The sequence below is a fragment of the Carassius carassius genome, chromosome 20 (genome assembly GCF_963082965.1).
Source record: "Carassius carassius chromosome 20, fCarCar2.1, whole genome shotgun sequence".
Lineage (NCBI taxonomy): Eukaryota > Metazoa > Chordata > Actinopteri > Cypriniformes > Cyprinidae > Carassius > Carassius carassius.
This window is the reverse complement of record NC_081774.1, coordinates 892347-909077: the sequence shown is the minus strand read 5'-3', so window position 1 is coordinate 909077 and position 16731 is coordinate 892347. Positions and strand designations below refer to the sequence as shown.

Sequence of the window (16731 nt, the reverse complement as noted above, 5' to 3'; positions counted from 1 at the left end):
AGGTTTGTTTGTAAATCTGAAACTACGAATGCCTTTTTTGTTAATGTTCTATAAATATGGCAATAAAAAAAAAAAAAAAAAAAAAATTAAAGCGTTGCTTTTTCTTTAATGTGGCTCGGGTGAGAATCGCGAGAGAAAATAGGTTCCGCTTCATATACGTATGTATAGACAAAACATTTTTCATATCTTAAAAAAAAAAAAATCGTATGCAACTGATTTAACTGAAATTCCACAAATTAATGTTTATTTAAAGTACCTTGAGGCTAATTTGGGTATATATTTACATTTATTCTGAATAATTATTAATGTACACTAACACTTTTCGAAAAAAATTTACAAAAACCCAACCTTAACCTAAAAATTCTACTTTTTAAAACTCTAAACAATAATGTGTTGCAATTGGTAACCCCCCCCCAAAAAAGGTTAAATGATTCAAATTTATAATAAAATTATTTATTTATTGCAATTTAACAGGTGATGTCCTATTTAATCATTTATATTTGCATGGATGTAACTGTTTATTTATTCTGTTATTTACATAAATATTATGCAACTCTAAACTAAAATGCTCTATTTAAGAATTTATATGAGCATGTATTTGACTGCTTCCTTATTTACTTGTTCTGTTGCTTGATTCAATATTATTCAATGCCCCACTTTATTTATATGTGCTTGGATGTGACGATTTATTTATTGAATAATTTATACTGTCATTTACTGAATTATTATACAATTAATGTCCCATTTAATAATTTATATGAGCAATGATGTGACTATTTATTTATTTAGCTAGTTATTTACGCAAGTCTTAGACAATTAATTTCCTATTTAAGCATTTTATGTGTATGGATATGTTATTTACTTTTTTTAACCTAAATATTACATAAATAATTTCATATTTGACCATTTTATGTGTATGTGTGTGTCTTATTTATTTATTTATTTATTTACTTAGTTATTCTATTTTTTTACCAAAATTTTGTCTTATTTAAACGTTTACATGTGCATGCATTTGTCTACTTAATTATTTACTTATTCAGTTGCTTACTTAAATATTATATAATGCCACACTTTATTAATATGTGACTATTTCTTTCTTTCTTATTTCATTTTTATACAATTACTTAAATATTATACAATTAATGTCCCATTTAGTAATTTAAATGAGCATTGATGTAAATATTTATTTAGTTAGTTAACTATTAGAAAATCAATTTTCTATTTATTTATTTGTGCAGTCAAATAATTAATTGACATGAATCGCATCCAAAACAAAAGTATTGTGTGTCCTGTGTATATTTAATATGCATATATAAACACACACATAAATAATTGAATATATATCTAAGAAAATATTGTATTTATATATAAAATATTTATTGAATTTATATATATATATATATATATATATATATATATATATATATATATACACACACACACACACACACAATCAGTTACGTCATATTTTGCTCTTGTTTGACGCCAGGGGGAGCTGTATTTTTCAGCCGAAGGTAACAGCGTAGCGTGCGTGCGTCATGACGCTAGGCTGAAAGCGTCGCCTGAATATAAGCGCGCGCTGCGTGATGACGCGTTCTTCTACCCTGCCTCTCCCCGCCAGCGGAAGGCAGCGCGCTCTCTGTTTAATATCAGTGCTGAGTGAATCCTGAAACATCTGCCACAATGGTACGTATCATAGATATTATTTAATTCTATACAGATATGCAGCGAGCAGACTTTAATATCTGATACAGTATTTGTGCGTTTAACGGGATTTTCGGTGAAATACACGCGCGGGAAAAGGCCGGCTTTACGTTCACCACAAAACAAAAATGGCAGCGGCTGTTTTCTTTTTTTTAATCCTTCTCAAATGATTTATCGCTGTTTCTGACTACATTATGTCTCGTTTATTAAATGTTCATCGAGTGCAACTCTAACCATATCATTAATGGGTAGCTTTGAGTCGTTTGGTTTGTTTGTCAGCATGGGCCTGGTTAGCATGTTAGCTAACAGTGCCACGTATCGTGAAAAGAATTGCACGCTCGAGAAAATTCTCTAATAGCTTTTTTTTTTTTTTTTTAACTACATATCCTGATATTTTGATTCCAGTACTAGTTCTTATGTTTGTGACGGACTGGGTGCGGTTTTAGTCACCTCGCCGGTCTGTTTAACGGCAGGTGTCGGGTGTGTTAACGCCGGCTCACAGCGGTCACGTGTTACTGTCGTTCCCACACGTGCGGTCTATCAGCTTGGACACATCACGCACATGGCCATCTTTTGTTTGCGCAATGGCTTCCGGTAGACCGTGATATGATCGCTAGTGTTGAATATCTAAGCTGGTAACGTACCTTTGAGTAAAAGCCATTGTTTTTAACGGCGCGCCAAAAATAAAAATTAAAAAAAGCACAAACTCAATTAGTCTTAATTTAAAGTATTTCAAATTTAACCCTTTGCATGCTTTAAATGTTTCAAAATTATTAAATATGAAATCAGTTACTTTAATAAAGTAATTGAAATGCTTACTATTAAATTTTATATAATCTGTAGCCTATTACATTTCCAGTTAGCCTTCCCAACACTATTCATGTTTAATATAAATTTCACATTTGATATCTACTTCAAAATGTTTAATTTGCTTTGTATATGGAAGAAATTAACCTAGAAATCCTAAGAGGTTTGTCAAGAAATACTTTTAACTTGAGTTTTGATGTCAAATGTGTCTCTTCCAGGTGAACTTCACAGTCGACCAGATCCGTGCCATCATGGACAAGAAGTCCAACATCCGAAACATGTCCGTGATTGCGCACGTGGATCATGGGAAATCTACACTGACCGACTCTCTGGTGTCTAAGGCTGGAATCATCGCTTCGGCCCGCGCCGGAGAGACCCGCTTCACTGACACGCGCAAAGATGAACAAGAGCGCTGCATCACCATCAAATCCACGTAAGAAGCCTGCAAATAAAATGTATATATAAACATTATCATGCACAACTAAACCTGGAAATATCAGGCAATTTTATAAACGAGTCTGAGTAAAATGCAATTTAATGGATGATGTTAACATTTCCTGTTCGACTAAACTTAGAAATATAGTATTAAATAGAATATCGCATGTGACTAACTTTGGGATTTTCAAAGTTTCAAGTCTGATAGGAATAATATTTATCATGCATTACCGTATCTGGAAATATCAGGCTGTTTTAAATTTGCAAGCCATTGAAATTGCAATTAAATAGATGTAACATCATGTATGTGGTATAACAAACTTTAATTTTTAAAATTGTAAATCTGTAAATGAAATAAACATCATGCATGACTAAATCTGGGAATATCTGGCAGTTAAAATGGCAATCCTGTAAAATAAAATAAAAATGCAGTTAAATGGATTATAATCATTATAATACATGCATATAAATGATGTTCGGTAGGGTGTGTGCTTTTTCAGTGCTTCATAGTGTTGATTCATAATTTCATACACTTAAGAGGATTTTGTTAGGGGTGGAACAATGTATTGCAAAACAAACATGTCATTTATAATCCACCTGAATGAAAGTTTAGATAGTTTAGCATTGCATAAGGTAAAACCAGGAGGTCGTGGATTTGAGGTTCCATGTTCATAAATAATAAAACTAAAATGTTTTGAGTGCTTGTAGTGAAGGACAGAGTGCAAAAAGTTATTTACTATGCATTGTCTTGTTCTAGTGTTGTCAAAAGACCCGGTACTTCGGTACCAAGTCGGTACTAAAAAAATGAAAATGTGACGGTACCAGGTTTCTTTAAGTACCGGTTGTACCATGGACCCGGTCAACTCGGTTCTTGGCGCATACAGCGCTATGATATCCGCGAAGCGGAAAACTCAGACGGAATCTCAAAATCCAATCATGAAAATGAAACTTGCATCTTAATATGGACAGGCACGGAATTTGTCAAAGTTAGCATAAATTAAGTAAATCAAATCTCTGTATGGACCAGTAGATGTAAATGTTAAGCCGCAAAAGTTGGTTGAAATGTGAATCCTGCATGTTCTGCGCGTCTGTGTAAATGAATGGCAGAGACCTGCGGGTTTGTTTACTACATAGACTGAAGCGCGTGACGCTTGCAGTAATTTCAGCATAAATACATAAACAACATCACCAGAACTGTTCCGAGTCACTTCACAAGCATTTTATCATTTAATTTGAGTAAAACCAGTCAAAATAAAAGTTTTTTTTACATAAAGGCATTGTGCTACAAATATTACTATTATTTAGTAGAATGTATGTGATACTGCTACTACCGTTTTTTTTTTTTTAAGAAATAAATCACACTATTTCTTCCATGTTTAAATTTTAATAGAAAATCCCCTTTATTTACCGTAATTTCCGGACTATAAGCCGCAACTTCTTTCCCACGCTTTGAACCTCGCGGCTTAAACAACAACGCAGCTAATATATGGATTTTTCCCGCTTTCAATTTTTTTAGTTTTTTTTTTAAACACATTCTGTGACGTGCTCAGTTTTTTGGCGAAATGAAGCTTTCATTAGACCAATGAAATTGCCGAACGGGTTAAGGTTAAACAACTTTTTTTGTTTACTATTTAGATTAAATCGAGCGCGCTCAAACTTCCCATCATTCTGATTACGGTAGTCATTTTGTCACCCTCATCATGGCAAAGACACGGAGAAATGCATATGATGCAGCTTTCAAGTTGAAGGCGATTGATCTGGCTGTTGGAAAAGGAAATGGAGCTGCTGCACGGGAGCTTGGTCTTAAGGAGTCGATGATAAGACGTTGGAAACAGCAGCGTGAGGAATTGACTCAGTGCAAAAAGACAACTAAAGCTTTCAGGGGGAAGAAAAGCAGATGGCCCGAACTAGAAAATGAGCTCGAAGACTGGGTCAACACACAGAGAGCAGACGGCCGAGGTGTTTCAACTGTGCAGATCTGACTGAAAGCCAAAACAATCGCCACCGCAATGAAGTTTGAGGATTTTAGAGGTGGACCATCGTGGTGTCTCAGATTTATGAGACTTAAAGGCCTGTCCATCAGGGTACAGACGAGTCTATGTCAGCAGCTCCCTCCCGACTACGAGGAAAAAGTTTCAAACTTCCGCAAATTCACTGATGCAAAGATAGCGGAGCATTCCATCGGCCCGCACGACATCATAAATATGGATGAGGTTCCTCTGACGTTTGACCTGCCTCTCACTCGGACTGTCAACAGGAAAGGCGAATCATCCGTCACGCTGAAAACAATTGGGCATGAAAAACAAATTTCACCTGTGTTCTGAGCTGCACGGCATCGGGAGAAAAGCTTCCACCGATGGTGATTTTTAAACGCACGACGATGCCGAAAGAATAATTCCCGAGAGGAATTGTTGTGAAAGTCAACAAGAAAAGATGGATGACGGAAAGCCTAATGCATGAATGGCATACAGAGTGTTACGGCAAGCAACCGGGAGGATTCTTTCACAGGAACAAGGCATTGCTCGTTTTGGACAGCATGAGGGCCCACATAACCGATTCGGTGAAAGAAGCCATCAAGAGAACAAACTCAATTCCAGCTGTGATTCCTGGAGGCACAACAAAGTATTTGCAGCCACTCAACATCAGTGTAAATCGTGCATTCAAGGTGGTGCTCCGTGTTCAGTGGGAGGCTTGGATGACAAGTGGGGAGAAATCCTTCACTAAAACGGGCCGCATGCGAACTGCAACTTATGGTCAAGTCTGCCAGTGGATCCTTACAGCGTGGAGCATTGTCAAAAAATCCACTATCATCAGCGGGTTTCGAATGGCTGGACTGTTGCGTGTTGAAGAGGGCTCAGCGGGGGATTTGCCTCCGGATGAAAGTGACGAGAGCGACAATGAAAACGATCCAATGTCAGATGAAGCAATTCTGAGGCTATTCAACTCCGACACCGAAGGAGATGACTTCAGTGGTTTCAGTGCACAGGAGGAGGAAGATAGTGACCAATGACTTTCTTGGTAGGCTACTGTTTACTGCAAAGTTTTTTTTTTTTTTTTTTTTTTTTGTGACAAGCCGGTTTTGGCTAAAGCCAGTTTATTTTTCTTACAAGCCGTGTTTCGTTAAAGCCTGTGTAAAGTTCATTTCATTTGTTTCAATGTACCGGTAGGCACCTGTGGCTTATAGACATGTGCGGCTTATTTATGTTCAAAATAATGATTTTTTTAAAAATTCAGTGGGTGCGGCTTATATTCAGGTGCGCTCAATAGTCCGGAAATTACGGTACATTTCAGACATTTATCAAAAAAAAGAAAAACTTTAAACATAATTGTAAATAAGTATAAAGAATGGCATTGGTTTTATTTTTAGAAATAAAAAGTGTTTTTTTTTTTTTATTAGAATATTTTTGTGTTTTGCATTGGTACCGAGAACCGTGGATTTTCACTGGTATCTGTACCGAATACTGAAATTTTGGTACCGTGACAACACTATCTTGTTCGTTTTCTTTATTGTTCATAGAAAAATATATTTAGTTGTAACTAACATAACATTCATAGTAGGCCAAAACAGCCAATCATCTATGACCTGCTCACTAGAACAAAGTGGAGTGTGTGCTGTACGAAGAGTTAGTTGTTGATTTCCCTGCCGTGGCTGTTTCTCAGTGCTATCTCCATGTACTACGAGCTGGCTGATAACGACCTGGCCTTCATTAAGCAGTGCAAGGATGGATCTGGTTTCCTCATTAACCTGATTGACTCTCCTGGCCACGTGGACTTCTCCTCCGAGGTCACAGCTGCTCTGCGTGTCACCGATGGAGCTCTGGTTGTGGTGGACTGTGTCTCTGGTAAACCTCTTTTATTATTATTTTTTACTAGGGTTATACATCGAAGTGTTGTCTATTGGTCTGAAGTCAAATTAACAATTTTAAATTGTACCCAAAGTTTATAAATATAAATAAGCTTTCCATTGCTGTATGGTTTGTTAGGAGCACAATATTTGTCTGAGATACAACTATTTGAAAATCTGGAATCTGAGGATGCAGGGAAAAAAAATCTAAATATTGAGAAATCAAGTTGTTCAAAATGAAGTTTTTAGCAATGCATATTACTAATCAAAAATTAAGTTTTGATATAATTACAGTAGGACATTTACAAAAAATATTTATAGAATATGATCTTTACTTAATATCCTAATTACTTTTGGCATTAAAGAAAAATGGATCATTTTAACCCATAAAATGTATTATTGGCCATCCATTTTCATAATCTGAAAACACGTTTTATATTCATGACTTTGCATCTTGAGTCTTTATACATTTGAACTGTAAAGCAAGTCAGAAAAAGATGAAGAACAGCAATGCATAAAAACTATTTCCATATTAGTTTGCAAATGAGTTAAGCTATTGACAATGAATTTTAAATTTAAGCAATTCATGAAGTTGATTATGATTTTACTGTGTTTTTGTCTTGTTTCCCAGTATAGAAATTTAATCATTCTTGATTTAAGAACCATTTAATTGAGATGCAAAATGAAGAAAGCTTATTTAAAGATCATTTTGCACTATTTGATTATGCTTTAATCATGAACTCACTAGCTTTAAATGACTGTTTCTCCTTTTTATTAAATTGAACTTCATGATGCCTGCAGTAGTCCGGGTTTATGTGAAGAGAATGTGCTCAAGTTTTGTCACCTTCAGCTCACAGCATGTTAAATGTGTCTCCTGCTCAGGTGTGTGTGTGCAGACCGAGACGGTGCTGAGACAGGCCATCGCCGAGCGCATTAAGCCCGTGCTGATGATGAATAAGATGGACCGTGCCCTGCTGGAGCTGCAGCTGGAACCCGAGGAGCTGTACCAAACCTTCCAGCGCATCGTGGAGAACGTCAACGTCATCATCTCCACCTACGGAGAGGACGAGGGTGGACCAATGGGAAACATCATGGTGAGAACACGCTCTCATTCAGTAATAGATGAAGTGTTTAAATGCACCGTGTGGTCTGTGAGGAGAAACCATGCACCACTCTGATGAGCTGATGAGCAACTAACCAGAATATCTGAGACCTGTGCTGATCTATTAGTGAGCTGTAACCGTCATGATATCAGTTCCTTTAGCTTGTGCTCCTCTCTTTCTCTCAGATCGACCCAGTAATCGGTACTGTGGGTTTTGGATCCGGTCTTCACGGCTGGGCTTTCACTCTGAAGCAGTTTGCGGAGATGTACGTGGCCAAGTTTGCTTCTAAAGGCGAAGGTCAGCTGAGCCCAGTTGAACGCTGTAAGAAAGTGGAGGACATGATGAAGAAGCTCTGGGGTGACAGGTGAGATTCAGATCCATAAACAAGTGTAAACATGAAGCTCCTTTGTGCATTATTAGTAATTTAAATCTCTTCTGCTCACCAAGTGTTTGTTGATACAGCTGTATTTTCAGCATCATTACTCCAGTCTTCAGTGTCACATGATCTTCAGAAACCATATTTAATGCTTCAAGAAACATTTCTCATTATCTTAAACGGTTATATAAACTTTTTTTTTTTTTTTGTAAACCGTCATGCATATTTGTTTTTTTAAAGATTCCTTTAATGGGGGCAAGGGTCATTTTATTTGAAATAAGTTTACTTTCGATCAATTTAATGCACTTTTAATGAATAAAAGTATGCATACGAAGGCTTTTATAGGTTGATCTGTTGTCTGAAGGTTATTTGACTTGCACTATATACATCTGCATGAACAGTAGTGTAAATAACAGAAAGCTATCTGTCAGCTATTACTCATTCTCGGCTGCTCGTGCAGGTATTTTGACCCAGCCACCGGTAAATTCAGCAAGTCTGCCAATGGCCCCGATGGAAAGAAACTGCCCCGCACCTTCGCCCAGCTCATCCTGGACCCCATCTTCAAGGTACCCCATCTTCAGCCTCAAACACTAGTGCAGGTCTCCTTCTGATCCACCGGTGATCACACCTCACTTCCTCCATCTCTAGGTGTTCGATGCCATCATGAACTTCAAGAAGGACGAAGCCGCCAAGCTGATCGAGAAGCTGGACATCAAGCTGGACACCGAGGACAAGGATAAGGAAGGCAAGCCGCTGCTGAAGGCTGTGATGCGTCGCTGGCTGCCCGCCGGAGAAGCTCTGCTTCAGATGATCACCATCCACCTGCCGTCTCCTGTCACGGCCCAGAGATATCGCTGCGAGCTGCTTTACGAAGGGCCTGGAGATGATGAAGCTGCTATGGGTACGATGCACTCATGTTCTTGCGTCTACTTTGCTGTATTTGAAGAGTCTGACTGTTGTCTTGTGTTCTGCACAGGTATCAAGAACTGTGACCCTAAAGCTCCCCTCATGATGTACATCTCAAAGATGGTGCCGACCACAGATAAGGGTCGTTTCTACGCTTTCGGCCGTGTGTTTTCTGGCATCGTGTCCACTGGGCAGAAAGTGCGAATCATGGGACCAAACTTCAGCCCTGGGAAGAAAGAGGATCTTTACCTGAAACCCATCCAGAGGTGTGCAGCGCTCCTGACTCATTAACACTAGAGATGCACTGAAATTACTTCATTTAGCCCAAAATAGTAGTATTAGTTTGTATTTAACCAGCACTTTAGGAGTGCTATTTTAATTGCACATGGCTGTCTTCATGTAACCTGTGCTGACAAAATGAGTCACGATGAGCAAATTTACAAAAATGAGTTTTTGTGGAGTTTCCAAAGTAAAAGCACCTAGCAACTTTGCATTTTCTCAACTCTTTATTAATATTAATTACCTTATTAATAAGCCATAATAGTTTTATTTTATTAGAAATTAGAACGGGTGCAAAAAATAATAAAGCAAATGGGCCTTGTGCATTAACAAAAGCATTAGCGTAAGAAAGATAAATGTAAAAATTGACCTGACAAACATTAACAAAGGACAATAAATGCAGTAAAAACATTGTTCTTTTAATGCATTGAAGTTAACCATCAAGACCACCTTGTTTTTAGAAATACTTAAATTACACAAGGCAGTTGTTAGTTATTTCTACTCCCATTTGTTGGTGAAATATAAATTAAACTCGGACAATAATGCAACATTAAAGCATAAAGACCACATTTATTAAAGTGTGCATGTATATAATTGACAGACTTTGTCTAGTTAGGTTCGCTACCAATAATGTTTAGTGATGTTTGTTCATGCATCTCTTAAAAACGGCACAGGCTAAAAGATCTCTTCAAATATAAATTATTATTTTTGATTGTTTTGTCATGGCAAAATTCATTTCTGGTTGCCAAAGTTCATTAGTAATGTAATTTATTTCCCTGACAACATTTCCAAAAAATGTTGCCTATGATTTTTACTCTAATTTGATGGTCTCCAGTATATTTTGTTGTATGAATATTTAAATATGCAAATATCAGAACTTCTACTTTTTTCTAACAATCTGTTCATTCTATCTTAAAGCATTCTTTTGTAACACTTGAATAAAGGTAGGCTTTAAAAAATACATAATTGTGTGTAAACATGTAATAGCGCCCCCAAGTGTATAACAGTGGAAGCTCATCTTTGGCAGGGAAGTGTTTTCTTGTAAAAGACGAGAACTCGTCAGTGGCAAAGAAAAAGTTAACATGTTTAAAACCAGGACACAAAAATGTGCACTACTTTTCTGATGCATAACGCTCCTCTATTCCAGGACCATTTTGATGATGGGCCGTTATGTGGAGCCCATCGAGGATGTGCCATGTGGTAACATCGTGGGTCTGGTTGGCGTGGACCAGTTTTTGGTGAAGACGGGGACCATCTCAACTTTCGAGCATGCCCACAACATGCGTGTGATGAAGTTCAGCGTCAGCCCTGTGGTCAGAGTAGCAGTGGAGGCCAAGAACCCCGCTGACCTTCCCAAACTGGTGGAGGGACTCAAACGCCTGGCCAAGTCTGACCCCATGGTGCAGTGCATCATCGAGGAGTCCGGAGAGCACATCATCGCCGGCGCTGGAGAACTGCATCTAGAAATCTGCCTTAAAGATCTGGAGGAGGACCACGCTTGCATCCCGCTGAAGGTCTGTGCATCATTGTAGGGACTGATTTGTTTTCCCCTTGTTTTAGTTGATGTATGATGTGACCCGTGTGTCTGGTTCTCCTACAGAAATCGGACCCCGTCGTGTCCTACAGGGAGACGGTCAGCGAAGAATCAGACCAGATGTGTTTGTCCAAGTCTCCTAACAAACACAACCGTCTGTACATGAAGGCCAGGCCGTTCCCCGACGGTCTCGCCGAAGACATCGACAAGGGCGACGTGACATCCCGTCAGGAGCTCAAGGCTCGAGCACGCTACCTGGCCGACAAATACGAGTGGGAGGTCACCGAGGCCCGTAAGATCTGGTGCTTCGGCCCTGACGGAACCGGACCCAACCTCCTGGTGGATGTGACCAAAGGAGTGCAGTACCTGAACGAGATCAAGGACAGCGTCGTGGCTGGCTTCCAGTGGGCCACTAAAGAGGTGAGACGTTCTGGTAAAACAGGGTTTGGTTTACTAGCTGTGCTCTTGATGTCCTACTGGTCTGTGAGGAGAAATCATGCACCACTCTGAAGAAGTGATGGATCACACCTACCACTAATATCTGAGACCTCCACAGGACAAAGTTCAAATCTACAATATCACATTGAGACTTGAGAAAGTTGGAGCTGGTTGTATTATAAATTTAACTGTTAAACTTGTTTTATTAGTGTATTTAATTTTTAAATGCAGACCAATAGAAATTAGTTGTAATAGTGTTTATATTATGAATTTATTTGAATGCTTTTAGATATATATATATATATATTATATTACCAGTAACACAAATAAGTTATTTTTGCTTTAAGAATAAATGCAATTAAAACGATACAAATCATTAAAAAAAATTGTTGCATTACATTTTTGCTATAAAAATACAAACCAATTTTTATTTTTTGCCTTTTTTTTTGATTCTTAAATACAGATCAGTAAATATGAATTGAAAATATATACATTTATTGTATTATAAATTTTTTGCTATTGATGCTTTTAACTACAAACAATACTTTTACCTTTTTTTATGCTTATATTTTACTAATCTGTTTTTTATTTTATCAAGGCAAGTTTATTTATATAGCACATTTCGTACACAATGGTAATTCAAAGTGCTTTACATTAAAGTAGAACCATAGAAACCATAGAAAAATAACAAAAATAAATCAAGCGATTTTAAAACTTTGAAAATTATTTAAAAATTGACTCATTTAAAAACAGTTAGAAATAGAAAAAGATTTTACATTAAAAAAGTGTGATATGTAAATTAGTGCAATACATTTTATTGTACTATAAAATTCTAAATTATTACACTATAGATAACTTTATCGGTTGCATTTACTAAATTGTCATACGCTTCAAAACCCAAAGTTGAGTTTGTATTGCTGGTTGGATGTTGAATCAGTGTTGAGTCTCTTCAGTCCTCATGGTTGTGTTTCTGTGCTCAGGGTGTGCTGTGTGAAGAGAACATGCGTGCCGTCCGCTTCGACGTCCACGACGTGACCCTCCACACAGATGCCATCCACCGCGGCGGAGGTCAGATCATCCCCACGGCCCGCAGGGTGCTGTACGCCTGCCAGCTGACGGCCGAGCCCCGACTCATGGAGCCCGTGTACCTGGTGGAGATCCAGGTGAGACTCCTCGTTCCTCTCGTGTGACTCCTCCTCTCTATCATACGAGCGTCTCTCACCTGCGTCTCTCTTTCTCTCCCAGTGTCCGGAGCAGGTGGTCGGAGGCATCTACGGCGTGTTGAACAGGAAGAGAGGACACGTCTTCGAGGAGTCTCAGGTCATGGGAACACCTATGTTCATCGTTAAGGCCTTTCTGCCCGTCAACGAGTCTTTCGGTTAGTATCAGTCTTCATCACATTGTCTGAGATGCAACTATTTGAAAATCTGGAATCTGAGGGTGCAAAAAAATCTGAATATTGAAGAAAAGCATCTTTAACGTTGTTCAAATGAAATTCTTAGCAATGCATATTACGAATCAAAAATTAAGTTTTGATATATTTATGGTAGGAAATTTACTAAATATCTTAATGGAACATGATCTTTACTTGATATCCTAATGATTTTTGGCATAAGACATCTATCATTCTGACCCATACAATGCAATGTTGGCTATTTCTACAAATACACCCCAGTGACTTAAGACTGTGTTTGTGATCCAGGGTCACAGATGGGATTAATCTACTAAAAGTTCACTTTTATCGAAAATAATGTTCTTAAAGCATAATTCAACTTCCATAATATTTATTTTTTTGTTGTTGATAATTTACTTGCCCACGCCATGAAATAATGACTTTGGAATAAAGCTCTTTATAAATGAATCGGACTCGAGTTGACAAACGAGTCGTTAGAAGAATAGATCTGTTCTAACTTAAGAACAGAGCATGTCATCTGAATTGTTCAGGTCTTTCTTCAGTCGCAAAGAAATTAAGTTTGAGGGAAAACAATGAAGTCCACTATATGGAAACAATCATGTAATGTTTTCCTCAAACTTTAATTTCTTTGCGACTGAAGAAAGACCTGAACATTTCAGATGACATGCTCTGTTCTTAAGTTAAAACCGATCTATTCTTCTAATGACTCGTTTGTCAACTCAACTTTTTTTTTTAAGTAGTATAATATTTCTTTGTTAAACCTTGTTCTAGTGTTGTCAAAAGACCCGGTACTTCGGTACCAAGTCGGTACTAAAAAAAATGTAAATGTGACGGTACCAGGTTTCTTTAAGTACCGGTGGTACCCTGGACCCGGTCAACCCGGTTCTTGGCGCATACAGCGCTATGATATCCGCGAAGCAGAAAACTCAGACGGAATCTCAAAATCCAGTCATGAAAATGAAACTTGCATCTTAATATGGACAGGCACGGAATTTGTCAAAGTTAGCATAAATTAATCAAATCAAATCTCTGTATGGACCAGTATCTGTAAATGTTAAGCTGCAAAAGTTGTTTGAAAAATGAATCCGTGTTCTGCGCGTCTCTGTGTGAATTAATGAATGACAGAGACGTGCGGATTTGTTTACTACATAGACCGAAGCGCATGACGCTTGCATTAATTTCAGCATCTGAGCTTCAAGGTTCTCTCTCCATCAAGCGATCTGAACTTTTCAATTCATGTCAATGGACGCACAGCGCACCTGTATTTGACGCTCTGTAAACTCAGTGTGAAGGCGCACGACTCACCGTCGCTTTCTCACACATGCAAAGAGAGAGAGAGCAAGAGTCTTACCACGCTGAATCGACACGCTACATGTAAACTATTCTTCGTTGTCTTCTCCTGTCAAAATAATGCAATTCATTTAGAATTCATATTTTTCGAACAAGATGATATGCCGGTTTTTCCAGTAGTGGGCGGAGCTAATGCGCAAATGGCAATTTCATTGCCTGGCGTTCATCTAGTACCGTCCCTGTTTTGATTTCAGCAAATCAGTTTGACCGAACGCAGACAACTTGATTAATATTCATGAACCCAGCAGCTCATCAATCCAAAGTGCATTGTATATTGTTAGTATGATAGTAGAATTAGTAGCAGTATTATCTTTTAATAATAATTCATATGAACCAATTTTTTTTTACAGAAACCCTCAATGACCAAAAATATCTTAAGCATCACCACCAGTCTTAAGTTCAGTTAAAATGACATATGCATTCATTAAAAGTTCATTTTTACATAAAGGCATTGCGCTACTAAATATTACTATTTAGTAAAATGTATGTGATACTGCTACTACTGTTGAAAAAATTAATAAAACTATTTTTTAAAGAAATAAATCACACTATTTCTTCCGTTTTAATTTTAATGGCAAATCCCCTTTAATTACCAAAAATAAAATGTTTAAATTTCATAAATTAAGAGACAAACTAAATTTTGGTGAAACTTGTTTACTGTTTTTCATAATTATATAACTTGTAGAAGAACTTGAAACACAATTGTAAATAAGTATAAAGAATGGCATTGGTTTTATTTTTAGTGATAGTTTTTTTAATTTTAATATTTTTTTAATTAGCATATTTTTGTGTTTTGCTTTTGTATCTGTACCGAATACTGAAATTTTGGTACCGTGACAACACTACCTTGTTGTATGATTTGTAATTTTAGATTTTTATTATTATATAAACTTTTCTTTTTTGTTTTGCACAGTTCAGTAACCGCAATAGTTGTCAGTTTTATTAGTATTGAGTTCCTGGGTTTAAGGCAGTTTTGTGTTCTTAATGCAAGTGTCCTAGTCTCTATTAAACCATGTATGTTTGTGTTCAGTCTCTTAACCTCTCGTGTGTGTGTGTGTGTGTGTAGGTTTCACCGCTGACCTGCGCTCTAACACCGGCGGTCAGGCCTTCCCTCAGTGTGTGTTCGATCACTGGCAGATCCTGCAGGGTGACCCCAAAGACCCCGCGACTAAACCCTTCCAGGTCGTGGCCGAGACACGCAAGCGCAAGGGCCTGAAGGAGGGCATCCCGGCACTCGACAACTTCCTCGACAAGTTATAAACGGTCATTCCTTCCCTCTGCGCTCGCTTCCTCCCCTCAGAGTTCAGCGGAGGGACTGGACTGTACAGGGCACAAACACCACACCTTTATCACATTCTGACGGCAAATTCAAGTGGATTATGTAAATCTAATAAAGAAAATAAAAATGGAAAATCACTGGCCTGCTTGTGTGTGGTGCTTCATTGCAAGTCATGAATTTGTGTTTTCAAATTTATATTTCTTATTTGGTTTCTGTGCTAATGATCCAGTGCTGTAACTTAAAGTCCAAATATTTCATGTAGTTTTTGAGCTCAGTAATTGTTTGTGATTACGTGAGATTTGTCAATGCATTATTTAAATGGTAACATCAAATACAATGTTGTCTAACTATTGTATCTCAATATAAAAAAAATTGTTTATTACATCAGTGTTTTATTTTTATTAGAAAAATACAATGATAAAAATCAAGCCTTTATTTCTAATTTATGTAAATGAGCAGTTTATTCGCATTGAGTTTTTTTTTTTTTCATGACGATTTTGGTGGCACCATTTCAAGTGGATCAAAACCTTTCATCAAAGTTGTCCTAAAACCAAAATGAAGAAGAAAAAAACTGCATGTATGAATAGGATATGGTCACTTAATCTATATACAGTATTGTTCAAAATAATAGCAGTACAATGTGACTAACCAGAATATTTTTTTGTATATTTGTTATTGCTACATGACAAACAAGTTACCAGTAGGTTTTCAGAAAACAAACGACCCATCATTCATGATATGAACACTCTTAAGGATGTGCAATTGGGCAATTAGTTGAAAGGGGTGTGTTCAATAAAATAGCAGTGTGGCATTCAATCACTGAGGTCATCAATTTTGAACATGCATTTGAAAGCCTGAGGAAAATGGGTCATTCAAGACATTGTTCAGAAGAACAGCGTACTTTGATTAAAAAGTTGATTGGAGAGGGGAAAACCTATAAAGAGGTGCAAAATATTATAGGCTCTTCAGCTAAAATGATCTCCAATGCCTTAAAATGGAGAGCAAAACCAGAGAGACGTAGAAGAAAACGGAAGACAACCATCAAAATGGATCGAAGAATAACCAGAATGGCAAAGGCTCAGACAATGATCAGCTCCAGTATGATCAAAGACAGTCTGAAGTTACCTGTAAGTACTGTGAAAGTTAGGCCTAGTCCACACGGACACGGGTATGTTTATAACCGGAGTTTTTCCTCCTGCGTTTAAAAAAAAAATCCCGTCCACATGAAAACGCCAAAACATGCTATCAAGCGCTGTCAAGAG

General features: G+C 37.5%; 1 protein-coding gene across 1 annotated transcript; it reads left to right on the top strand.

Moving 5' to 3' along the window:
- Positions 1-1529: 1529 nt before the first annotated feature.
- Positions 1530-15611, top strand: LOC132095964 (elongation factor 2b-like). The gene is made up of 13 exons (XM_059501060.1): positions 1530-1686; positions 2730-2944; positions 6607-6788; positions 7673-7884; positions 8079-8257; positions 8730-8835; positions 8918-9170; positions 9246-9441; positions 10602-10968; positions 11055-11408; positions 12407-12589; positions 12672-12804; positions 15257-15611. The coding sequence occupies exons 1-13, from the start codon at positions 1684-1686 to the stop codon at positions 15448-15450; spliced, it is 2577 nt and encodes an 858-aa protein (XP_059357043.1). The 5' UTR covers positions 1530-1683; the 3' UTR covers positions 15451-15611.
- The last annotated feature ends 1120 nt before the right edge of the window (positions 15612-16731 follow it).